This window comes from Rhamphochromis longiceps, linkage group LG18, assembly GCF_057381845.1.
Source record: "Rhamphochromis longiceps isolate RC_006_pf linkage group LG18, R_longiceps_female_GT1.1, whole genome shotgun sequence".
In the NCBI taxonomy this organism is placed as follows: domain Eukaryota; kingdom Metazoa; phylum Chordata; class Actinopteri; order Cichliformes; family Cichlidae; genus Rhamphochromis; species Rhamphochromis longiceps.
The window spans coordinates 13,997,082-14,024,361 of record NC_140574.1 but is presented as its reverse complement, the minus strand read 5'-3'; the positions used below and the strand labels follow the sequence as shown (position 1 = coordinate 14,024,361).

General features: G+C 39.6%; 1 protein-coding gene across 1 annotated transcript; it reads left to right on the top strand.

Moving 5' to 3' along the window:
* Positions 1 to 27,280, top strand: cacnb2b (calcium channel, voltage-dependent, beta 2b). The gene is made up of 13 exons (XM_085389771.1): positions 1 to 409; positions 14,979 to 15,044; positions 17,018 to 17,140; positions 17,906 to 18,045; positions 18,917 to 18,978; positions 19,077 to 19,102; positions 20,323 to 20,403; positions 20,491 to 20,549; positions 20,684 to 20,793; positions 22,948 to 23,099; positions 23,280 to 23,375; positions 23,623 to 23,796; positions 25,120 to 27,280. The coding sequence occupies exons 1-13, from the start codon at positions 392 to 394 to the stop codon at positions 25,909 to 25,911; spliced, it is 1,899 nt and encodes a 632-aa protein (XP_085245897.1). The 5' UTR covers positions 1 to 391; the 3' UTR covers positions 25,912 to 27,280.

Sequence of the window (27,280 nt, the reverse complement as noted above, 5' to 3'; positions counted from 1 at the left end):
TTTGGTGCCCGAGGTCAGAGTGAGCGGTGTGCCGCGTAACAGATGCCGCACGGAGAAATAAGCCTTTAATACCCACAGGACTCGGGAAGGGGCAACTACACTCAACTCACATCAGCGACTTAAGTGAAACCCTTCACGCAACTCTCGCAGTCTCCGGTGGTGTCCTCGGCGTCGCGGTTCTGAGAAGAAATTGCATCCTCACGCTCAAACTGGCGCGCAGGGAACACGCGTATCTGTTGCACTGAAGAGCATCTTTGGAGTTATCCACCTGAGTGGAGGGAGAACCACTCTCATGGCATCCTTGCCCATTTGTTTACTGGAGCCAGGTGAATGGTGATTTGAAGTGGTCGTTACAGCCTTGGAATAGCGCTACAGGACACCTTTAACTGCCATGCCGCCCAAAAAGAAGGTAACATTTCAGATATTTCTTTTTCGTGCATATCTGTGCGCGTGCGCGTGTGCTGAACAGGAAGGGTTGGAGAATACGCCATCTGTTGCACTGGGCGTTAATCCTTGTGTGAGGCCTTTCCACATCGTTGCACTCGCTATGTAACAGCGCGCAGGGCAGATAGAGATGCATATCCGCATGCTTGTATCATGTCATATGTCCAGCTGAAAAACAGACTTCAGATAGGGTTGCATAACCAATAGTCTGTGAAAATCGAATGGATTAAATCTCTTCTCGAGCTTTTTCCTCTCATTTATGACTCTTGTACTCGCGGTGAACTTTGTGGCATGTGGTATTAAACCCCAAACTATGTGCTGCACCTGTTTGGCTTTCTTTTCACTTCACGTGTTGTAGCTGTAGAGCACGCCATCAGCAGCATGGTTTTGTGTTTCTTGCACATGCTGTGCAGTCCATGCATTGTTTTGTTTTAGTTATGAAACCAAGCTCCAGTTTGCAGTATTCAGGTAAACTTCACAGAGTGAGGCACCCACTTCTCAGTCTTTTAAACAGCTTGAGGGTGATGTAACATTAATTAACGATGTTAGGGGGTATTCGTTTAATATACGTTTAATCATTAGTCATATTGGTCTCTGTTTATTTATTTTCTAATATCTCATATTACAAAATACAGTGCCAGTATTGTCTGTCACATTTCCAGAAGCAACTATAAGAATTTCTTCTATATTTTGGTCTTTAGGTTCATTGTTTTTGTGACATACAGCTTTTCCTTTTTGTTTTAAACTGTGCTACTACCTAACAAAACACAAAGTTAGAGAAACAGAGTGGGCAGGGAGTGTGAGAGACAGTAGTTGCCGGAAAACAAAAATGGCTATAGGAAAGTGAATACCATTTGCATGGTGGCTAGAAACATTACTTCAAATACTAATGTTCCTCTGTAGCTGCAGAATATGTAAAATGAAGTATAGTTTAACACGCTAGCTGTAGTGGCCAAAATAATTGGAAATATACCTTCAAAGGTTCATGGATACCTTTAGAACAGGAGGAAGTGTTTGGACATACGCTTCTTGGTTTAACAAAGCTGATATTTTTCTCCTTTTTTGGAGATGTAATACTAACACATCGCAGGAAGACTTTGGCTGGCCTACTCTCTTGGATTGCAGTGCTAGTTAGTGCTGGCCCACTGCTTGTTACTTAGAATAGGAAAAGCCTCTTAGTAGTTGTTACTGGGGCATTACATGCTGATACCTGCTCTCCTTCCAGGCAGGAAGGGGAGTAATAAGATGTGGAGCTGTGTGGAAAGTTCCAGAAGTATCAGTAAACCTGTTTCCTGTGAAATTGGGGCTGTTTCCAAATTTAAAATGTTATTGTTTGCATCAAACTTTTTGCAGTTTAAAAATAAAACAAAAACGACTCTATATTTATTTTATTTTGTGTTTAGCTTGATGTCAGGTTTTTGTGCTCATAGAGTGACGTTCCAGTGATAGTGGTTGCTCAGTACTTGTGCAATAACTAAGTGAGAAATGATCAGAACACCAGTGGCTGGCAAAATGATATTTTATAATCCCCACACATGCGCACACCTCTCGGCACGCCAGTTCTAATCACGTTGCATCACAGCGTTGTGCAGAGCAGAAGAGCAGAGAGATTTCTGTGAACTATAGATGAAATGTATCTATTACGGGGGCCCGGCAAGCCAGGATTTAAGTGATATAGATACAACAAATGCTTCTATTTTATGTATATCTGATGACTGTCAGGGAGCACTTGAGCACATCCAGTCGAAGCTGCAGTGTTGGCTGTCTGTGAGGAGTTTGCATTTGTCTCTCTGCCTCTAAATCCTGGATTGACGCATGCTATCTTAATCTCCTTACTCAAAGACAATCATGACCCAAAGAGAGAGAGAGACAGAGATAGAAAAGGATCCAAATACACATTGCGTCTTATGCTTATAACCCCCCCCACACACACACACACACACACTCAATATGAGCAAATATCTTTTTTGTCTTTTTGTACTTCTTGATGAATGAGTAATCATTAACTGCAAAGTGATGAGACGGAGTGATGAGATGTTACTCTTTAAAGACTAACCAATATTGGATTAATGAGGATGATACAGACACAGATTTTTGAGGAAAAGAAATTTGATATTGATGTGTTGGTGGTAGAGGAGCTTCACAAACCGGTTAGCAGCTTAATATTAGGACACAACTGTGGTCCAGCTGTGATGCATGCTCTGCTACATGTGCTGCACACAGTGCTGATAGAGTTAAGAGTATTGCAAGCAGTGGAATCAGAACTGTTGTAATGCCACCTTTTCTAAATCACTCCAAGAGTATTTTTTCTGCAGTATGTTTTAATGTTTCCCACAGATTTAAGCAGCTACAATGTGTTTCTTGCAGGATGACTTCTAATTTCATGCCCAGGCATAGCAGAGCAGCGACCTGTTCTTCTTCATACGTTTAAAAAAAAAATTAATCAAATAATGTTTGTTAATTTCTTTAGTTGCAATTACAAACTGTAATTAGACACTGCAGGGTGATGAAATCAGAAAAAAAAGAATACATGAATGAAATGAAATCCTGCCATTAAATGTAGTTTGGAACATTGCTAATAAAGCAGGGAGTTTAGGGGTAATCCCAAAATCTTCCATACGAAACTGCAAGCCCATCTTAAACTGTTCAGTGATATTTCTTCTTTGTTGGCCTTTTTCCTTCTCTCAGCATGACATGTTGATGGCACTGACTACTACTATAAGTTCCCTATGTTTATTTGTTGTCCAGTGATTCAAGACTCTTTCAGCACTTTATACTAGAGCCTGAACAATTTGTTAGTGGGCTCATACTATTGGTCATATCGATCTATTTGTGTCATCATTAGTAATGACTGATAAATGATCTTGAAACACCCTTCAACAGTGAGTGTTGGCATTACATAGATTGTCCACCAGAGGGCGCTCTGCAACTTTGTTGTTCATGAAATGTGTTTGACTCTTCACAGCTACCAGCTGATCTTAGCAGAACCAAAGAATAACTACGCAAAAAATTAGAAGCATGACATATCCCATACTTACTGTACTGTTTGTTATTTCAGATTTTTTTATTATTATATTCTTTACTTTTGTGTGAATCCGCCCGCTCAATCTGCCTGTCACTTTGCTGCTGCAACACTTGAATTTCCTTCAGTGAGGGAAAATAAAGAATATGTCTATTCTATTCTATATTGGGTTTTCTCCACACATCAGATATCTTAAAAAATCCAATGTCAGTTGGAATCTAATTTATAAATTTTTTGCGTGTGAATCCTTTTTTTTTTTTACCCTCTTTTAACAGATTCTCCAGGAAATTAAAAAATCATGCTCCTATTCTTCTGGTTTCTAGAAATTATGTCCTAACAGAATTTCTAGAAGTATGGTTAAGTTGTGGGCTTGCATTAAAAAAGCTGTTGCCACCACGTGTTGCCAGAAACTTGAGTGTGCCTTTAAAAGTTTCAGAAATTTAGATGACGGTGGTGAAGAGCTTTATCTAACAGATGTCCATCCATTTCCCTCCATTTATCCAATTCAGAGTCACAGGGGCTGGAGGCTATCCCAGCTCTCATAGGCAACAGGCGGGGCGCAGGTCACCAGTCCGTCAGAGGGCTCAAATAAAGAGACAAACAACAATTCACTCTCACATCCACATCTGCAGCCAGTTTAAAATTTCATTTGAACAGTGGGAGACAGGCAGAGGATGCCCACCCCACCACTGCACCACCCTCTCATTCTAACAAATATGCTGTATCCTCTTGTGTGCTAAGGATGGGGACTGGTCTGCTACAGTATGTAAAACTCATTTCTCTTGTAACATGAAAATTAAGCCTACTCTCTCAAAACCCACTTACAACTAATATAGCATTAGTATTCAAACTATGGATGATCCATTGGCCACGTGGTTAGGACATTTCAGCTCCTGACAAGCTGGAATGTTGCTGGTTGTTATTCCTCTTTGCTCAGTATGGGCCCTTAAATATGTGATCATGTATCAGCCATCAGATTTTGTCTACATCTGTCTGAATTGGAGGAGCCATTAAGTTACTAATAATCTAATTTCTACAGTTTCTACATTTTTCACTGCAGCAACAGCAACCTTTTTTTACCCTTTATTTTTACTGGCAATATCAGCAGCCATAATAATGATAAAGCCCACATTAACAAACTATATATGAATTAAAATACATTTACCGTGGTACTGATTTACTGCCTCTTTTGATCTATAATTTGAGATCTAAAGAGATGTGATGCAGCCTTAAACTCCACAGACGGAGATCCGTGCCAAAGTAAAGATAGCTGTGCCAGCCCGGCCGTATCTGCTCTATGGTAGCATCAGGGAGAGGGCATGGAGCCAGTCTCCTTCAGACAGATGATGCAAAGCAGCTGATTAGACAGGGCTTGGAGAAAACAGGATCAGAACGCTCACTGCATGCAAATGAACTGGCTGTTAATGACCAAGCGATACAGTAGCAAAGAAATCATCACAATATACAGAATAGGATGTCAAAGTAAAAAATGAACAGCAGAAGAAGATGGGTGTAAGAGAGCTGAGTTCCATTATTCCTCACCTACAGAAAAAAATATGAGGAAATATTTATTGGCAAAAATTGACAAATGTTTCACCACACCTGGGCTTGTTGCCAGCGCCTCATTGGTGGTCCGACAGGAAATTAGTCACAATTAGATCACTGACCTGCTCTGCAGATAACAATAAACTGTAATGAAGGGGAAGAGGCCTATGTTTGGGTCCTTTTTGATGCATGGCTCTCTATTCAGCAGCAAGCTTTTAATAACCATCCCAGCATGTATGCACAGATCAAAAGTGTGATATGAGTAAAGATATTACATCTTTGATCTTGTTCATGAAAAAAAAAATCATTGACTCATACAAGATAAAAACGTCAAACTCACCAACAGACTCTACACTCATGCTTTCTGAGCCAAAACCAGCACATCTACTTTAAACAGCTGCAGTAGAAAGATATTTCCAAGTGCTGCAACAGTAAGGCTGCTATTGTCATGGAAAAATATGGTCCTTGAGATACCTTCTGCAGCAACAGTGTCTACATAGGCAGTTTAGAGCATGTCAGTCAGGTATTTATATGCCTCTCTGACAGATTTTGTCAAACTAACCACACTGCACCCGTAGAGCCATGGCACTTTTATAGCTGAGGCCAAAATGAAGGCCAAATGTGAAGATGAGTGCAGGTCCCTCCATTGAGTAATGAGTAAAGGGTACTAGAAGTGGGATGGCAATATGTTTATCTGTGTGTGTCAGCAGTTGGGTGTGTGCAACATCGTTTGTGGTGGCAACTTTCACTCTACTTTCGCTATGTTTTAATGTATTTTGGCAGGTGCTTTAGGCAGGTGACAAATCAAAATCAAAAACAGAACCATTGACCTCTTTGGGGTATCTGATGGTGCTGTCTGTAGAAGCAATACCTTCTTCTAATCCATTTGTCTCTGTAGATGTAAGGATTGCTGCAAATACCTTGAGATGACTGTTATTGTGAATTCGTACTATATAAATCCTGAAATCCTGAACTGAAGTAAGATCAGCCTCATCCTGTCTGATCTGCAATACACGGCGTTCCAAATTATTATGCAAATGATATTTTTCTCTGTTTTTCCTAAATAGTCGATTCAAATGACAGTCGGCATAATTTTCGAGTCATCGACCAATAGGGTATAATTCAAATGTTACTAAACAAAACTCCCAATGAAAACAGTATGTTTTTCAAAAATAAAAAACTTAAAATGCACTGTTCCAAATTGTTACGCACACAGAGTTTCAAAAGATTTTATAGGCTGTAGAGAATTGAAAATGATCCTTTGTTGAATTTGCAGCATTAGTAGATCAATTTCACTGACACCAAAAGCTATTTCAATCAAAAACATCTTAACAGGTCAAGTTACATATTAACATAGGACCCCTTATTTGATAGCAGTTTTACAATTCTTGCATCCATGGAACTTGTAAGTTTTTGGAAAGTTTCTACTTGAATGTCTTGCAGGATGTCAGAATAGCCTCCCAGAGCTGCTGTTTGGATGTGAACTGCCTCCCATCCTCAAATTTTTTTGCTTGAGGATGCTCCAAAGGTTCTCAACAGGATTGAAGAAAGTGATCAGTCAGAAACTCCACATACTTTGCAGAGGTCATTTTCACACCTTCAGGGACCCTAAAGGGGCCGACCAGCTCTCTCCCTCTGATTCCAACCCAAAACATGACTCCACCACCTCCTTGCTGACGACGCAGCCTTGTTGTAACATGGTGGCCGTCCACCAACCATCCACCACTGCATCCATCTGGACCATCCAGGGTTGCACTGCACTCATCAGTGACCAAGACTGTTTGGAACTTAGTCTTCATGTAGTTCTGGGCCCACTGCAGCCATTTCTGCTTGTGAGCATTGGTTAGGGGTGGCCGAATAGAAGGTTTATGCACAACTGCAAGTCTCTGGAGGATCCTACACTTTGATGTTCGCAGGTCTCCAGAGGCACCAGCAGCTTCAAATATGTGTTTGCTGCTTAATCTGATGTATTTGTCTGGCAGAAACCTTCCTCATTGTGCCTTTATGGGCCACAAATCTCTTACATTATGGTGATCACGCCTAAATTTTGGTGATATATCTAAGGTTTTCATTAGGTGTCCAAGGTATTCAACTATTTCACGCTTTTCAGCAGCAGAAAGATCATTTTTCCTTCCTATTTTGCTTGAAAATGGTGGTCTGCTTAACAATGTGGAACATCCTTCTTTAGTAGTTTTTCCTTTAATTGGGCTCACCTGGCAAACAAATGATCATAGGTGTCCGAGATTGATTTCAGTGATAAAAAGAGTCCTGAGACACAATTCCATCCATGAGTTTAATTGAAAAACAACTTATTTAATCTTTATGACACTTAAACACAATTTGCATAATAATTTGGAACGTCGAATAGTCTCTTCCTGGATGATGTCATCCATAGCACACTGAGTGGTTTGTATAAAGTGACTTTAAGCCTCTCTCTTATTTACAAGGCGTCACCTATAGCAGGAAGCTCCCACATTTAAGATAAGATAAGATAAGATAAGATAGAACTTTATTAATCCCTCGGGTGGGTTCCTCTGGGAAATTCGATTTCCAAAAAAAGCACAGCAACGACCGAAGTTACAGTTACAGAATTGTTATATATATATATATATATACACACACACACACACACACACACACACACACACACACACACACACACACACACACACACACACACACACACACACATATATAAATACAGAGACAAATATAAATAAAATATACAAAGGGGATAAATAGAATAAATAGGAATAAAAAATAAAAATACAAGTGAATTGCACATTTCAAGTATTGAGTCTATTGCACTGTTGACTATTTACAAAAAGTATTGCACAAGGTATTGTACAGTGAGGTGCAGAGGCACTACAGCTTAGTTGTTCCCTCCTTTGTCCTCCTGTTTCCCCTCCCTCTCCCCTCCAGAGAGGAGTTAAACAGTTTGATGGCGTGTGGGACAAAGGAGTTTTTAAGTCTGTTAGTTCTTGTCTTGGGGAGAAGCAACCTGTCACTGAACAGACTCTTCTGATTGTTTATGGCCGTGTGCAGAGGATGCCCAGCATTGTTCATAATGTCCAGCAGTTTCTTTAGTGTCCTTTTCTCTGCCACTGTCACCAGAGTGTCCAGCTTCATGCCGACCACAGAGCTAGCCCTCCTGATCAGTTTCTCCAGCCTGGATGAGTCCCTCTTTGCTGTGCTGCTCCCCCAGCACACCACAGCATAGAAAAGTACTCCAGCAACCACCGACTGGTAAAACATCCTCAGGAGCTTCCTGCAGATGTTAAAAGACCTCAGCCTCCTGAGGAAGTACAGTCGGCTTTGGGCTTTTTTATACAGGTGCTCTGTGTTGCATGACCAGTCCAGTTTATTGTCCACCCACAGCCCGAGGTACTTGTACTTGTTGACCACCTCCACCTCCTCCCCCTCTATCTGAACCGGCAGTGGACCTTCTCTGGACCTCCCGAAGTCCACAACCAGTTCCTTAGTCTTTGAGGTGTTGAGTTGCAGGTGGTTTGTGTGACTCCATGCGACAAAGTTCCTCACCAGACTTCTGTACTCCTCTTCCTGATCATCCCAGATACACCCCATGATGGCCGTGTCATCTGCAAACTTCTGAATATGGCATAATTCAGAGTTGTAGCAGAAGTCAGAGGTGTACAGGGTGAAGAGAAGAGGGGACAGCACAGTTCCCTGTGGTGCTCCTGTGCTGCTGACCACTGTGTCAGACGTGATGTCCTTCAGCCTGACGTACTGTGGTCTGTCGGTGAGGTAGTCGGAGATCCAAGCGACCAGGCAGGGGTCCACCATTTATGATTGGGCAGATTTTTACTTTCCTAAAGCAACTCGCAAGGGATTCAATCTCTTCCTGGGGATCTTCCCTCGTGTGAAAATGTGTAAGCCACTGCACTGCGGAGCTGTGGAACAGTTTATTGAGTAGGAATACAATAAATTGTATTAATGCCATCACAGTCATCAAATCTCAACCTAGTTAAAAACCCGTGCAAGAGTTTGGACTGACATGTCTGCACCACAAACATTAAAAAGGAAATAGCTTTAGGAAGAATTGTGTTTCGGGCAGCACGGTGGCACGGTGGTTAGCACTGTTGCCGCACAGCAAGAAGGTCCTGAGTTCAATTCCAACATCCGGCCGGGGTCTTTCTGTGTGGAGTTTGCATGTTCTCCCCGTGTCTGCGTGGGTTCCCTCCGGGTACTCCGGCTTCCTCCCACCGTCCAAAGACATGCAGCTTGTGGGGATAGGTTAATTGGATAACCCAAATTGTCACTAGGTATGAATGTGAGTGCGAATGGTTGTTTGTCCCTGTGTGTTAGCCTTGCGACAGACTGGCGACCTGTCCAGGGTGTACCCTGCCTCTCGCCCTATGACAGCTGGGATAGGCTCCAGCGCCCCCCACGACCCTGAAAAGGATAAGCGGAAGTGAATGGATGGATGGAGAATTGTGTTTCTCCCTCCAGCAGAATTCCAGAGACTTGAAGAGCCAATGCCAAATCGCACTGAAGCTCTTGTGGCTGCATATAGGAGCAACAGCTTACTTCTTAATGTAAGCCCACACTATAGTGTAGCATGAAATAAAAACTGTCTGTGGTTCCTATGAATAGTTACACTTTGCTCAGTATCTCGTGAAAGCTGAAAGATGGGCAAAGCCATCCTTTAACTAAAAGCAATGGCTCAGAGGCGGGTTAAAAGGTCCAACACATTGCTTTTTGTTTAGTTTTTAGTTTTTGTTTTTATTTGTGACTCACCTATATTTTGTTTTCTGTATGATTTTACCGACACAGCAGCATCACAATTTTTCAAAAAACATGCTTGAAGCTTTACAAGTACCCAAAATGTGGTCTGTAGACTCATTGCTATCACCACTGATTTTTGCCCAGCTCAAGATGGTCTTTTGTGGTTCTGACTTAAATTCAAATTTGGATTCATGTCAACAGTAGAATTGTATCATTACTTTCTTAAAAGCTGGATTAAAGTAATATATCAAAGCCTGCTGTCTAAGTGAGCTGTGAGTGAAAAGAATTACTGTGGCACTGCCTGAGAATGTAAAAGTCCTGATGGTTTTTGCTGTATGCAGTTTCAGGGAACTGGGAGTTGTGGGCATGCTGAATCTCTTCTCAGTATTGTCCTTGGGGGCTTTTATGCAGAGTTTGCACTGATGCCTTTCTCCTGTGATTATTCAGCTGTGGACAGAGCAACAACCAATTCACCATCACACATGAGATACACAGGGTGGTTTTAAAACTCTGTTATCATTACCATACTGTCATTTTTTCAGCCCTGCTGTCATAATTTTCATTTGCATTGTGTGGTATGTCAGTGAATGATGCTGGAGTCACAGTCCTATAATAAACTGCCAAGTGTTTGAGCTCTCTTCTCAAACTTAAGGCTCTTATTATAGTAGTTAACTGCCACAGGGATGAAGGCACCACAGATTTGTTCACCTTGGTCTTGTTCATTGAAGTGGAAACTCCTAGCCTTAGATGTCTTTTTTGTGACGAGTGAGATCACAGCAGTACCCGAGGAGTATCCAAGAATGCATGGGAGGGTACAGGAGGTAGTAGCAAATCTCCATACTCACACAACCAGAGATCAACCAAAAAAAAGTTTCCCCATATGAATATGAATGCTTTGAACAAATCACTATAGGATTAACTATATCCTTACCTTCCTAAATAACTATGTTTTACTTCTCTGGGTTTTGTCCTGTAAATTGCTTGTCTTCTGAAGTGGTATTAGAGCTGACAATGGGTACTCCATCACATAAATCCATTTAAGATGTGTCCTTTTCTGCTGTTTAGGGGGCTAGAATTTTACTAGTGTTAGTGCACTCATGTTTGTCCAATTAACATATTAATGTCTAGCCCAAACACTATATATTTATGCTAAAAGAAGCCAAAAGATACCCTAAAAACTGAGCTCTAAATGGTAGAATTCAAATCTTTTGCTGCTCTTTAAATATATTAAAAGGGTGATACTTCTTTCATCCTTTCAGCAGTTAAAATAACTATAAAAAAGTTATCTTCATCCAAAAAGCATCTTTAGTTTAACTAACTTCTGCTTCCTGTCTTTCATGCTGATGTTTTACACTGATGTTGGATTAGCATCTGAACTCCAGGGCAGCCAGCTGGCTCCTGGTGACTCGATGGTTCTGATTATTTAGGTTTGGGGATGGAGTCCATCTCCCCAATCAGATGCTCCTTTCCTAATGCACTCTCCTGGCGTGTGCTGAAAGAGCTGTGTAAACACTTTTCAGCAGAATAGGAGTCACCTTCAGGTAGCACATGAGAGAGCGTGCCTTTATTCCTTTTTTTCACGTCATCCTTGCCCTCTACCTTCCTTTGCCCACCTTCTAAGCCACGTAATCACAGTAATGGTCTAAAAAGATTCTCCAACAGGGAGAGAGAGAAGGACAAAAGAGAAGAAAGAAGGGGGTTTAATGAAATGATGAAGGGATCAGTTAAGGGTAAAGACTTTGAAAGAGTGGAATGAAAAATCAACTTGGAGTACCTATATAAGAGAAAAGTTTAGTGATAGAGAGAAAATACTGTGCAGGGAAGTCTGGGTATTATTGGTCAACAAAGATGCAGTTTCTTTTAACTCAGCTGATTCAATTTAATATCAAAAGAGAAAGGACTGTAACAACTAATGAACTAATGATTATCTATTAATGTGAAGATTTATTTTCTGAATTGATCACATCTTTAAAATCACAATAACACAATGAAACAAAAGCCTTTTTTTTAAACATTTAGTTAAATGTAATTTATCTCAAAGAAAAAGATCAGATCTTCACATTTCAGAGGCCGGGGCCAGATTATGCACAGGTTGGGAAATCTGAGAGAATAATCCAATAATTATGAGACACAATGAGAAAATGTTTCAGTTCAAGCAGGTACAGTTATCTACATGGCTTCAATGCAGCAACACAGTGAATAAAGTAAACCAGGCACAGTCTTCATCTGCAATAGAGTCTAGAATCACACACTGTAACTGTTATGCCAGACCACAGACATGTCCATTAAGATCTTCCCCACATATGTAAAACTCTTAAATAAATATGTGAATCAGAACTGTAAAGTAAAAGGTTACTTAACTTGCGATATTAATTACAATCTCTTTCAAAATTATATATATATATATATATATATATATATATATATATATATATATATATATATATATATATATAATTGATTTTTGCTTCCTTTCTCTTGGAGAGCTCAACTCATTCTCGTAAAGTCATCAGCAGTAGTTCAGTGTTGCTTAATAATTCAGCGGGGGCGTTTTGTACTATTGGCTGGGTGACACTGGCTCACAGGAGAGCTGGGTGCTGTGCGACCAGATGTCTTTGCCAGGCATGGGTAAACAAAAATCCTTGCCTGGGCATAATTGTGCCCCAGGGAGATTTACTTCCTCCTTCTCTCTGATTTTCAATTTTCTGTTTTGACATTGTCTCTACTGCATCCACCAGCTTTTCATAACTGTAATGTGTAATTACCAGCAATCTAGTACGTTGATACGTTATGTCCTTGTGATTCTTTGATCAATACTTTTGTTGTTTCTCGAGTATTAGTCGTGTGTGTGTCCCCCCTTCCAATGAGCAAATATGTGCACATTTGTGCCACCACTGAATGTGCTTTTGTTTTCTCTCTGAAGATATTTTTCTTTTACTTTGTTTTCTTCTTGTAGCACTGTAGCGCTCTCAGTCGCTTCCCTCACGCCTCATGCTTTCCTTCCTCGTTGCAGTCCCTGCTATTCTCTTTCAATTTCATTTTAAAGCTAAGCCATTTTGGAGTTGAAGATAGGTCAGAAGTAAAAATTGGCCTATGGTAATGACATGGTGCATAATCCATCATCATAAGTGTTTCAGTAGTGTCAGTGTGCACTCATTTAGAATAACATGGAGAGGGGGAGCAGGTGGTAGAGTAAAGGTGTGCCAGAAAAAAAAGGTTCTTTGGGTTTGCACAGTGAGCCGCCTATATTCTCAATTACTTAAAAAAAAAGTCTTAATCATATGAACAGCCATAAACTAGTGGATTGTAGAAGTCTTCATGTTAAATGTTTAAAATATGTCGACATTTTCTTAGATTTTCGAGGAGGCAGGTATTGCAGCTGACTGCAATGTTTGCTGGAGAATGTAATTGTTCCCTTTACTGTGATCAAGTGGAAACACTGTGGGGTGCATTGCTCAGGGTGGGCAGCGGGCAAGCAAAAGCAACTCTCCATTTCACTTTGGAAGACGAGGAGTTGCAATTCCAGTTTTTTGCAGAAAAAACACTTTAGCTAGGAGTGGGGTGTGGATTCAATCAATCAATCAATCAATCTTTATCTATAAAGCACTTTTCATACAAAAAATGTAGCACAAAGTGCTTTACATAGTTAAAAGCAGCCCACCCCACCCTCCAACTCACTCCCCAGACTCTCATTAACATAAATGATGTGAATACACACATATCTCTCCCCCCCCCCCCCCCCCCCCCCCACACACACACGCACACTTAAAGAGTAAAAATTGGGCTTGCCATAATTGAGCTTATTTATTACTTCACCATTTAGCTGTGTATGATTTTCAATGTGTTAACAAGTCAAAGAGCATCTAAATGAAGCAGAGCAAACATTTGCAAACTAATTTTAATGTTTTATATCATTGGTAGGGACCTAATACAAAAATCACTTTGTGCACCACCAATTTCAGATTAGATTTGAGAATATTGACTTTGACCCACCAAGGGCGCATGATCTAAATGCATCAGGCAGAGCAGACTGTCTTCAACAACAGACCTGATTTGCGACTCTGGGATGCGAGTGCGTATCATGAGTGCCAGATTGACGCGATGGGCTTTGCCACCTCCTGGCTATGACACTGAGAGCGTTAATTACCATGTCTTTGAGAGGACAATCTAATCTTAGGGACACATGGTGCATAAACCTGGGTGTCCCTGGGGGAGTTTGCTGCTACATTTTTGCAGAATTACATGCAAAAGTTTCTTGAAAACTAATTGATAAGTTGTTTAATTATTGCAATTATTGATCACATGATCAGTTTCTCTTTTGCATCTGTGTTTCCTGGGAATCAGCTGTTAGTCGTTAGTAATAAATCCATATTTGCATTGATAGGACTGACCCAAGAGCAACTGGGACACAAGACAAGTAAGGTAGAATAAGAGAATGTTTTTCTGTTGCTGAAATTCTGTAAAAATAATATATAACATATTATGTCGTTTATGTTATGTTGTTTACCCGTGTAACTGATAGAGTCCATGCAGTTGAGAAGGCAAAAGTATAGGAAGGGACAGTTTATTGTGAGGCAATATTTTATTTACTGTAGTTTTCTTTTGTTTGGTTAAATTCCATAAGGGTTTTCCTGTTACTTTCATTATGACATTAGTTTTTTCTCTTGCTAAAACTCTGCTGTTTAACGATTCCTTTTTGGCTCTCGTTTGCTGAACAACTGCAGCTCTCGTTTTTTTGGAACACCCTACATGACTTGAATAGATTCGACTTTGACTAGGACAGAGAAACTTTAAAAAATAAAGTGCGACATGTCAATTATGCTGTTTGTTCGTCAGAAAGAGTATGGCTAACTAATGACGCTGCTGAGTTGCATTACTGGATTGAATTTTAAAATATGAATGTTTTCCTTTCCACTGCTGCAACATGTTTGCTCATATCTGATTGGTGGGCTTTCCTCTCTATTATTCTAAGGTCTTTATTTTGAATCCAGTGTTTTTGGAATTTGAACCATGCTTGGACTGTAACCCTGCTGCTGCTGCTGCTGCTGCATTGATTTAAATACATTTTAAATGTCTCATATGTCCTCCACTATGTAACCACCCTTGAAATGACTGCAGCAGAAAATATGTAATTTCTTGTCCTCCTTCTGCAGCATTCCTCTCTTGTCTTATTTACAGTGAATTGATCAAACTAATTGCTCCTCCTTTGTATCTCCTGCAGGGAGAGCATAAGGACACAGATGTCGTTGAGGAAAGAAACGCCCAGGTGCAGCTGGAGAAAGCAAAGGTACTTTTGCTCTGTTGCATCATGTATCACCTGATCTGACCCACTGTGGCTCTTACAGACTCATTTTTGAGAGAGGCTGCTCTCAAGGACATGATTACATCACAGACATGAAACACACACATCAGGACATTGGATTAGCGAAGCAATATTCTTCTACTGAAATGAGTCATCACAGTCTTCATCCTTGTCGTTCCTTTATGTGCTCACTGCCAGGAGAAGGATGATGACCAAGGATATTGATTATTGCTTCACATAAATTACAATACTTTCATATTCAGCCATATGCTTTCTAGCAAGATAGCAAAATAACCAATTTAACTGACACAAACTATATTGTAATGCAACAACATTTAAATTTGATATGTGATTAATTACTTTGCCATCAGAACAACAGTGGATATGGAACGCCAGGACTGCCATAATGAATTAATTAAATACACCATTAAATAATTAATTAAATGTGGCAATAATTAATTAAAATGTGAAACACATAAATAATTTATTAAATGTGTCAATAATTAATTAATTACATGTGTCATAACTATTTATTTAATTAATTAATTCCAATTTTAATTAATTATTGCCACATTTAATTAATTATTTAATGGTGTATTTAATTAATTCATTATGGCAGTCCTGGCGTTCCATAAGTGGAACAACATTTTTCTGCAGTGTGTATATAATAAACACAATATGTAGATAGTCAAGATGAGGTAAAACGATTGAACCTGCTGGTATTATACTATGAATGTAATATCATATGGTTATCATTTTTAAGTCTGGCTTACATACATACAATCTGCGAGGTTTTCCTTTTGGGGCATAATCACAATTAAGGTCATTAGAGATGTGATTTTTTTAAAGCCCCAGTTGATAGCAGACTTCCTCTCTTTTGCCCTTTAAGCAGACCCTGCTGATGTGTTGTATATTAAATTAAATCCTCCCCCACAGATTTAATGTGCTCCCACTGTTGCTTTGTAATTAAGGCAGCAAAGACACCCGACCTGTCACCTGCTGACCCTGCAGCCTCTCCCACAGTCTCTAATCTTTCCAAAGTGGAGTAATTAGCAGCTTGAATGACAAGCCACTGACATTTGATTCTGATTGGATTACAACACCAACCTTCGGTCAGGAGGAACCATACAGTAGTTACAGTGCAACAAAGAAGAAACAGCAACAGGTCATTTTTCCTAAGCATAAATTAAACATATCCCTTTGGTGGAAGAAAAATCAAACAAAACATTATCGTGTCCTATGACAGTCAGACAACAGGAATTTAATCATCAGTAGCTTCGTCTTATACAGCTGAAATGCAGAATCTTCCAGAATTTGTGTCTAAGCTATATTTCTAAAATATAGCACTTCACATTAAACTTATACTTGTTTTCCTAACATCTGTCAAAAGGTTGATTTATATGTGCATCAGGCCACATATTTGTGTATGTACACAAAATGCTGGCAACACAGCCAATTGTACTTGACACAGTTATGCAGTTTAGCCACACCCCTTAATTAAAAAAAATGTAGAAAAGGGAGAAAAAATTGATAAATGTTATGATCTAATGATGTTAAAACACTGGAATGAAGTCAACATTCTGAAATTCTCTAATAGTTAGTTATTCCTTACTGAACTGAGGAATCACAATTATGTGCAACTTCACATACAGTAAAATAGGATTGAATATTAATACAAGGATAAAAGATCAGTGACTTGTTTGGTCGTACGTTACAGCTTGTGGTATTATCACAGTAACTCTCTTTTCTTGACTAATGGTTGTATTTTTAACTTTAACCTACTATTTTTTTACTTACCTATTATTACTGACCTAATTCATTAAATGTCATATTTATAAAAGTTTAGCTTTTAGCTTTTGTAAAATGGAATACACAAGGTTACTCTCTTACCCTGATGTAGATTGTATTGTATATAATATGATTTATTAGTAATCATAACTCCTGCCTTGTATTCCCAGTACAAGCCTGTGGCATTTGCTGTACGATGCAACTTCTCTTACACGCCAGCAGACGATGACAACGTCCCTGTACCAGGCCAGGCTGTCACTTTTGAGGCCAGGGACTTCCTACATATCAAAGAGGTTTGAAACAAACACAAATACACATATCATGCAAAATTACAAACAGTACAAATGGGGGTTGTTAAAAGGACCTAACTGACAGGGCAGAACCAGACGGATTTTAAAATGAGAAGCAAAATGACAGCAAACTGATGGAATGTAACCCAAGAGACGGAAAAGAAATCCAAAGAGGAGAAGCAACACAACATCCCAAATTGTCCAGATAGTGGCGTACTTTTGGTGCATTCTTCTTCTTTTCGCACATTTTGAAATGTGCTGTGGTTTAGCTGATAAAGCTATGGGGCGATCGTGGCTCAAGAGTTGGGAGTTCGCCTTGTAATCGGAAGGTTGCCGGTTCGAGCCCCGGCTTGGACAGTCTCGGTCGTTGTGTCCTTGGGCAAGACACTTCACCCGTTGCCTACTGGTGGTGGTCAGAGGGCCCGGTGGCGCCAGTGTCCGGCAGCCTCGCCTCTGTCAGTGCGCCCCAGGGTGGCTGTGGCTACATTGTAGCTTGCCATCACCAGTGTGTGTGAATGGGTGGATGACAGGTTGTGTAAAGCGCTTTGGGGTCCTTAGGGACTAGAAAAGCGCTATACAAATACAGGCCATTTACCAAAGCTTGACACCTGTTAATTAAGATTTGGGTTAATCTTTAGAGACAGATAACATAAAATGCAAAGCTACAGTTGCTAAATTGGACCATTAACATCATCAGATAAAAATAATGTCACATGAGAACATCAATCTTTAAATGTCCGCTCTTCTTTTTTTCTTCTGAATGAGCAGAAGTTTAACAATGACTGGTGGATCGGACGGCCGGTGAAGGAGGATGGTGTGGTGGGCTTCGTCCCCAGTCCAGTCAATCTGGAAACCATTCTTATCCGAAGAGAAGTCCAAGCGAGGAAAGCTGCCAAGGCATTAGCCAAGTATGTACATCGTGATGCTCTTTCATTTCCTTCATGAGGGTTTTTATGCAGGAATTTCAATGCAAAAGTTGTGTTTTAAATTGACCACAAATAAATAAAATTGCTGGAGCAGAGAGACTTTGAGGAAACAGTGTTGGTTCGAATGTGTATACACTGATACTTTTGGCACAAAGACGAAAAAAAAACAGGAAAGGTTGTGATATCAGCCTGTCTGCGGGTGGTGGCTCGGTAGCGGACCTTTTTTAAAAAACAAAAAGACAATTCTAAAGTCTTTTTACTGGTGTGGAATAATAAGTTTTCAATTTAAAAAAATTATCAACCAGACTGGTAAACAAGTTTGCTGTAGTGATATGCAAATAACATTTTGACTTAAAACTTGTATCATACACTTTCCCAGCTTACTTTTTAGTAATTTAGTGTGTTCATGTATGAATGACATTAGTTATTTTATGTATTTTATGTTGTTTAACTTAAGTTTGTTTCATGTCATCATGTGTGGTAGTAAATTATAACGGAGATGACTATATTTTCCTTTTGTTACTTCAAAAGGTTGCACCCCCACCCCCCTCACCAGAAGGCAAAAGCTCATTGATTGACACAGTTAGACTGTAACACATCTAAAGAATCTTAAAAATGTTGCTTTGGTGGAAACTGCGCTGAACCACTTTGAGGAATTTGCCCTCTAAGCTTCATATATTTGTGTCTTATGCTATAAATAGACACACAGTCTCTAAGCACCAAAATCCTTCATTGCGTAGAAACATGGTGGTCTATTTTTATCATTACTAAAGCACTGAAATTCAGAGTGTGGTAAAATCAGCGTTTGGTTGTTGCAGACTTAAACTAAATCAGAGATTTCCTCTCATTTTAGCAAAGCTGCATCTCAGGTAGCTCAAGATATGAACTCGAAGAAATATACGCCTCCATCACAAGGTCAGTATGTGCATACAAGGGAGTAACAATAAATATGTTTGCTTTTTTATTCATAATAACTGTGGAACGTGTGCGATTTTGTCATTCTGCACAAGCAGCCAATCAGCAGGTGAAAAAGAAGCCGGTAAGTGACGAAAGTGTTTACACTCTGTTTACATCTGTTTCAGCCCATCGATCCTCATTATAAAGAACACTGCTTTCTAGAAACACAACAACTGATTTTATCTTATTCATATTTTCACTGCATACAGTGAATTCTTGAATGCAGAAGCTTTGGTTTTGTCTTGTGTACCATTTTACAAATGTTGCTCTAACTTTCAGACTAAAGCAAGGATATGTGTGTTGTCCATTGGACTGACAGTGTCAGTAAAACTGGCTGTCATGATTCAGCTGTGTACAGGCAGGAAGAGGACCCAAAATGCAGAACTCCCAACACGTGGGAATAACTCAAAATTCAGCTTTATTGCTGACACACGGAAATAATACAGGACTAAACTAAGCTGGAAAATATAAACTTCATCAAGCGGCACACAAGGAAACACACAGCATGAGGGACAACACGACACTGACACAGAGAAACACAGGGCTTAAATACACTGGGGAATAATGAGGGGAATGAGACACAGGAGGAGAGCACAGCTGGGAGAAATGAGACATGACGAGACCAAAGGGAAGCAAAACTAGAAACACTGACATGAGACACAGACCTTCAAAGTAAAACTGAACTCTAGACACGTAAACTTAACAGAGACTGGGGAGGCAGAACATCGAGACCTGAAATGTAGGACAGAAGGGCACAGAGTTAACACCAGGAAACCAAACAACAAAAACTAAGAATTAGAACTCAGGAAGTACTACAGAACCAGGGAGCTAGAAATACTAGGACAGAAACCAAAACACAAACAGTCATAATCCATGATAAAATCAAAAGTAAAAGTACAAAACTCAAAACACTGGGTCACCGATCCAGGACCGTGACACTGGCCAACTGAACTTTTGACTTGCATTTAGATCACCTTGGTATATTACGGGCCAAAAAAATAGTTCATGAATTTCTAAGTTGCTATCTCATATGACCAGCTAAAAAGTGAGAACAAAATCTAATGCTCAAAGTGGTATTAATAACATGTTAATAAGTTATTCTTCTTTATATGTTTAAGCATTTGAGTACAGCCAAAATTGAGCTTGTGATCATCATGCATCATCAAACTTTGAGGTTGTTCATAAAAATAAGATAATTTTAGCCTTTAGATGATGGGTATAGTGGTTCCTCATGTAGCTCTTGTTTCATAAGCAAAAATCTAACTTTGGGGGATTTTTGTTAATTATTATTTTTTGCTACAGGGGGAGCAGGTGGCTATGTATGATGTAGTGCCTACAATGCGCCCTGTGGTTCTAATGGGACCATCACTGAAGGGCTTAGAGGTGAGCTTAATTTGACTTTTGAAGAAATATAAAACTCTAGTATTATTTGTTGAATTTGGAGTAACTTTATTTGTTTCCCTCTTGCAGGTAACAGATATGATGCAAAAAGCACTATTTGACTTTTTAAAACATCGATTTGAAGGCAGGTAAGTTCTGATTTAATTCTTCACATAATCTATCACATAATTTATTTGAAAAAAAAAACAACAACCCCAAAATAAAATAAAACAACAAAAATCATAACTGTGTAATCATGATTGTTATTTTGTCTCTGCTCCAGAATTACTATTACGCGGGTAACAGCAGATATCTCACTGGCAAAACGATCCATCCTCAACAACCCTGGCAAAAAGGCCTTAATGGATCGCTCCAACACCCGCTCCAATTTAGGTATGCCGTCTGTCATCTCCAGAACAGCTTCCCTGGTTGACATTCACAGCATAAAGACAACTGAAGCAGTAGTAGCAATAATAAAATAAATCAATTACAAAAACAGATGGAGAAAATCATGACAGCCACTCAAAATGCATCATATATGAAAACACAATGTCCAAATTTAGCATCTCTTCCTCTGACATGTCAGTGTTATGGCTTCCCTGCACGCAAGTTCAACCCCTCCACCACCCCAGCATCCACCTTCTGGCTCCAGGGCATGTTAACTTATCACTCTAATGTGAAACACATAGTGATAAAGAAGCATCCCTATGAGCTCAGAGCATGGACATCAACCTTTAACTGTCTGCTGCTGTAATGAATCAATCATTTCAAACGACAGTGGTCTGACTACACTTCTTTAATTGTTTAAGCGTTCTGGGACTCACTTTTTTGGTCTCTGGTGGCAAAAAACTTTTGGAAACCTAATTAGGATAAAATAGGAAACCAATACTGTCTGACCCAGGTTTGATATGATGCTTGCTTTACCCCATTAACACAGTGTGGCTCATGCTCACAGAGTTTGCTTTTATATATGGTCCAAAGATTATTCCAAATTCATAATGTGAGAGAATAATTTATCCATTGCCATGAAGACAAAGAGTTTGAAATGAATAGTTAAATATGACAGAAACTCAGATGAGAACACTGACATCAGATCTGCGTAAAGCAGTCTGTTGTCTGTCAGTTATGGTTATATATTGACTGGAAACTTACTGTGGATTTGATGTCTTTGTCCCAGTGACACTGTGCACTAGGATAGTGCAAATCTCGCCTTTTCCTAGAAGAGTAAATATTTGGTATCAGACAGAAGCGTGATAAAAATTTGTTTGGTTTTCTCTACTCTTGTCTTTCCCATTGCTGTCTCATCCCAGATGCTGCCGGTATGTATTGACTGAAAGCACTGGTAGTCCTTGTGTTTTTGAATGCTCCACTTTCCTTCTCCTATCATTACCTCATCACATCTGTCTCAGCTGCCACTTTTTTAACACTCTGTATGTATACAGCCATTGACTTGTGGACTTCACTGTCATTAAAATTGAAATCGACTGTTATTAAGTTTCTCAGTTTGCTGGGTTGAGAGATATGCATGTGCTTCACTGTTATTTGTGAACACTATAACTCATTAAGGACAGAAGCAGCCACATTTTCTGTATGCCCTGCTTCACGCTCCCTCTCGTGGCCAGTCTTTAAATACATGAGTGTAACAAGTCTTACTCACCGCGTGGATTAGCTCACCAAGAAAATGAAAACATCCATCCATCCATCCATTCGCTTCCGCTTATCCTTTTCAGGGTCGTGGGGGGCGCTGGAGCCTATCCCAGCTGTCATAGGGCGAGAGGCAGGGTACACCCTGGACAGGTCGCCAGTCTGTCGCAGGGCCAACACACAGGGACAGACAACCATTCACACTCACATTCACTCGCACATTCACGCCTAGTGGCAATTTGGATTTTCCAATTAACCTATCCCCACAAGCTGCATGTCTTTGGACGGTGGGAGGAAGCCGGAGTACCCGGAGGGAACCCACGCAAACACGGGGAGAACATGCAAACTCCACACAGAAAGACCCCGGCCTGATGTTGGAATTGAACTCAGGACCTTCTTGCTGTGCGGCAACAGTGCTAACCACCGTGCTGCCACAGAAATGAAAACAAATAACCTTTAAAAGAAGTTTTATTAAGCATGGCATGTTTTTCATAAACACAGTTTTTAATCTGCTGATGTGTTTTGTGAAGTGAGTGTGCGTACCTTTTGTTTTCTATATTAGAAATGGTATAGCAGAGAAAAGATGACAATAATTACAAATAAGCACATATCCTAGAGTGTCTGTGGTTTTGCACGTGACAGTGAGATGTGCTTAAAACTAATATTGACATTTATTTTTTGTACATTATCAAGCCTGAATGACTCCCCATAAAATATATAAAAGTATTGTCTTGATACAGTCTTGATAAGTCACTGGTATGTCTTGATACACATCCGGAACCTAAAAACAAGTTATATTTAAGATGCGTTATTGTTGTACATGTTAAAATGTTTAATCATGCACAGAGTAACTTTCCTGGATTTTAGATGTTAAAGTCTTGCTTTTGCTTTCTGGTGTTGCAGCTCAGATCCAAGGGGAGGTGGAGCGTATCTTTGAGCTCGCCCGCAGTCTGCAGTTGGTCATTTTAGACGCAGACACCGTCAACCACCCTATGCAGGTGTCCAAGACCTCCCTAGCTCCAATTCTTGTCTATGTAAAGATCTCCTCACCAAAAGTAAGCTTCACCGGAAAAGACTGTGGAATCCGATGAGACATGATTTTTCTAAACGTGAACTTTGGACTATTTCAGTTCGTTTAATATTTTGAACTAATAATAAAGAGAAACTTTAAAATGCAAGTCCCTTTTTTCACTTCCTCTTTTATTCTCCTCCTTCTCTTGATTCCTGACAAACAGGTGTTGACAAGACTGATCAAGACCAGGGGGAAGTCTCAGACCAAACATCTCAATGTTCAGCTTGTGGCAGCAGACAAGCTTGCTCAATGTCCACCAGTGAGTGCCATCTAGTGGCAGATGAGAAAAGTTGGCAGAATTGTGACTACTTTAGTGCATGAATATATACTACATGTGTTATTTCCAGTGGCACTGCTGAGGGCCCAACAACAACATATCTGACGATTTTGGTGTGCCGTTGAAACATCATTTAGACCTTATTTGTGATTCTCAAAAATAACCACAGATTTGCCCTTGTCTCCTGACTGTTACACACTTTTCAATTGAATTTTTCCATTTCCTGTAGGAAATGTTTGATGTCATCTTAGATGAAAACCAGCTATCGGATGCCTGTGAGCACATTGCTGATTACCTGGAGTCCTATTGGAGAGCCACTCATCCGCCAGAGATGGAGCCTGCCAACGCAGTGGTGGCCCAGCTGGCTGAGAATACACTGCCTGTCAGTCCTACAGTAATACCGGTACTTAAAACACAAACAAGTACAGAGAAAAACTACAAAGAAAAAACAGATGTAAAGTCTTCCTTTCATCTAATCTCATCCCATTCATCTCATGTATTAGAAAGACAGCTGAGTGTGGAAAATAAATGTTTGAACTGTGAATAATCTCATCAGAATTCATCTAACACTTTCATTTCATTTCCTCTCATCGTACTTCACTGGAAAGTTGAAGAAATGAGATAGGCTTACCTCTGGTGAGTGAGATATTTTCAGACTCTATTGTCACTCCCGTGTAGCAGTGGAGATGAGTAGTTAGTACCATGTTTATCATGACTATAGTGTAATCTATGTAGAAACAACTTAATAGTGCTGTGAAACTTCCTGGGAAAATGACAGAAAACAGAAATAACACAGACTATATGAAGATAGACTAATACTGTAGTAGATACAAACAAAAGGCAATAGTTGGATTGATAGGCTGACCTACTTTTATTTAATTAAGTTAATTATCCCAAGCTAAGGCTATCAATTAAAACACATGTACTTTTCTTCTCTTCTTTGATGAATCTCTTAACATTTGGTGAAGTTGCATTTCTTTTTTACCATTGTCCTAACTGATTAAAATAAATATTTGTGGTGCAAACAGTTTAATATGTAAATGATTTAAAAAAGGAGTGTTGACTATGGAAATCAGGCTCATGCTTGCGCACATCTATACAGTTTCAACGATTGAGCTTTAAATAAAACAGCACCATTTCTACCTTTGTGCATATACTAAGTTGTAGTTTTTACAGTAAATGTGGAAACTTTGTCTTTATTCACCAAACTGAAAATAGTTTTTTGAGGACAAAATACTGACAAAGAAAATAAAAGTCAAACATCAAAATAAATGTCTCACAGATCTTTGCAATACTTATTAAACAGTCGTGACCTGTAATGTAATGGAGGATTTAAGCTCTCCACCCTCCACTACATGCAAAAATAAGATATCTGTCAATTACAGCGACAGTTTTGACCAGATCATTAGATATAAGAAGATAAATATTATTCTAAGATAAAATGATGGTTTCCATCATGAATGACCATTTTAAACCAGTGATCCAGTTATACTAATGTAATCACAATTATCTTTTAATTCATGAGAATATTTCGTCTAAAAGTCATATTTTTAACTTTTTTGCCCCAATTACCATTTCAAGTTCTATAATTTATAATACAAAAAGAACTTTCATAAAGATCTGTCCATAAGCTTTTCCTGGCCTAAATTTGTAAGATGTATAATCTGTGATATAATGGTTATATTTAGTCAGAAAACACTATGTTTTTTCTTTCTTTTTTTCCTAGGATGAGCAGAAAAGCAAGAAGTCAGGTGCCCCTAAGAGGAAAGGCTCACGGGAGAACCATCTAGACCATGAGCCCCCTTCAGTCCCGGCTCAGGAGCAGACCGCTGAGGAGGGCCAGAGAGAGGAGGAAGAGCGGCTCCTGAAGACTGAGCCAAAAAGACCCCAGCACACCCACCACCATCACCATCACCACCACCACCGGCGGACGGAGCACCACAGCCACGTCCAGCACAGCCAGACTTCAGGTGGCATGGAAATACAGTCGAGCAGGGATTACGCCTCAAGGCCTCCTCGAAGGTACATGCCCGAGGAGAGGGATGGCGAGGTGGACGATGTCCTAAAGGAGGACGAGGAGGAGATTTACTGTAACTTCCGGGTTCATAACCACCATCATCACAACAGTAACCACCAACACCATCACCACCACCACCACCAACATCATCGTGGAAACATCCAGCCATATGTTGGGGAGGACTACGAACAGGAGCACAATGAACGCAACCGGCAGCACAGACATCACCAGCATATTCCACCACGGACACACCACACAACGGATCACTATACTGCACACAACCATCACAGCTACCACCACTACCCAGGCAGAGACCGGGAGAGAGACAGGGACAGAGACAGGGAAAGAGAAAGAGACAGAGATAGAGACAGAGATAGAGACAGGGATAGGGATAGAGAAAGACATAAGGACAGGGAAAGGGACAGGGATAGGGATCGAGGTAGAGATAGAGATAGAGACAGAGATGCTCGACAGTGGCACAGAGATTCCTATATACACTAGTGACTGTTGTTTCTACTCCAGGTTGATGCATGGAATTATGCTTCTCACCTTATAATGCACTAATGGGCAGGGCAGGTTATGTCTTCTTTGTAGTCAATGTTTCTCCTCATATTGCATTTTTTAAAGATTTACCCTGTCCCACATGCACACATCTAGTTCTTTCTTATTTTAGCTCTTGTAAGATAAAATTTTTTGTATGTTTTATCCTAAGTCTTACGGCTCCATACGTGTTTTGGCACAAACAGTGGTCAAGGTTAAACTGCATCAGAACACTCATGACTCGCTCTAGTCTAGTGTTCACGATAATAATTTCATATATAATTTCAGTATCCACTAAGGTTACTTTTTTAATTTGTCATGATCACAGCAGCCAATAGATTTGTCTGACCATCAGTCCAATATCAAAAGATGCTCAGTTTACAGTAATTCAGAATAGCAGCAACAACAAAAAACATGTATTATGTTTTGATTCAGTATACAGTAGCTGTGACATCAGACTAAAATGTTTTACTGTGACTTTGTTTTGATATTGTGAAACATTATTTTGTGTCAACTTGGTTCTTGAACCAAACAAAACAATCAGTTTGGAAATGTCACTTTAAGCTATGGGGAACTGCAATTTGAATCTTTAACATTTTATTGACTAAAGAGTAAATTTACTAATGTATAAAGTGGCAGGTTAATCAATTAAACGAAATCATTAGTTGCAGCCCATTAATGTTTATCTCCCTTATCAGACAATTAACTAACTCATTAAATGCACAAAATGTGAAAGAAAAGTTACAACAATGAATGTTGTATTTTAGGATATTTTCTTCTACATATCTGCACAGTGAGATTTTTTTGTCTGATCAAATGTTCATACAACTGTGGCGAACAACTGACTTGTGCATTTCGGTGTCACATCTTCATTTAAATTGGTGTGTCCAAAGACAAGTTATTTTAAACACTGTTATGAAAAGTCAAACTATTTTTCTACATGATTTGAGAGTGAAGTCACTACTTTACTTCCTACTTTTTACACTGGTGTACAAGCATATTTACTGACTTGTGTTTGCTGTGTCTGGAAGCATGAATAATCTTTTGGTGACACTAACCTGTGCTATATGCTGGATACTCTATGCATCTTCTTGTGATAAAATATATTGCTTGAATACAATCTCTATGCATTTGTACATACTTCATAATTGCCTTGTTAAGTAAATGTAAGGAGAACCAGAGAGCCTCTTGCACTGTTTGGTAAGACTTTGGTAGAACCACAGACTTTAACAAGACGGGATTGACTCTGTTCCTTTTAAGACTTTTTTTTTGGCTATCTTTGTTTGTTTGTTGGTTGGTTTTGTACAGCATTCAGAAGTTAATTTCGACA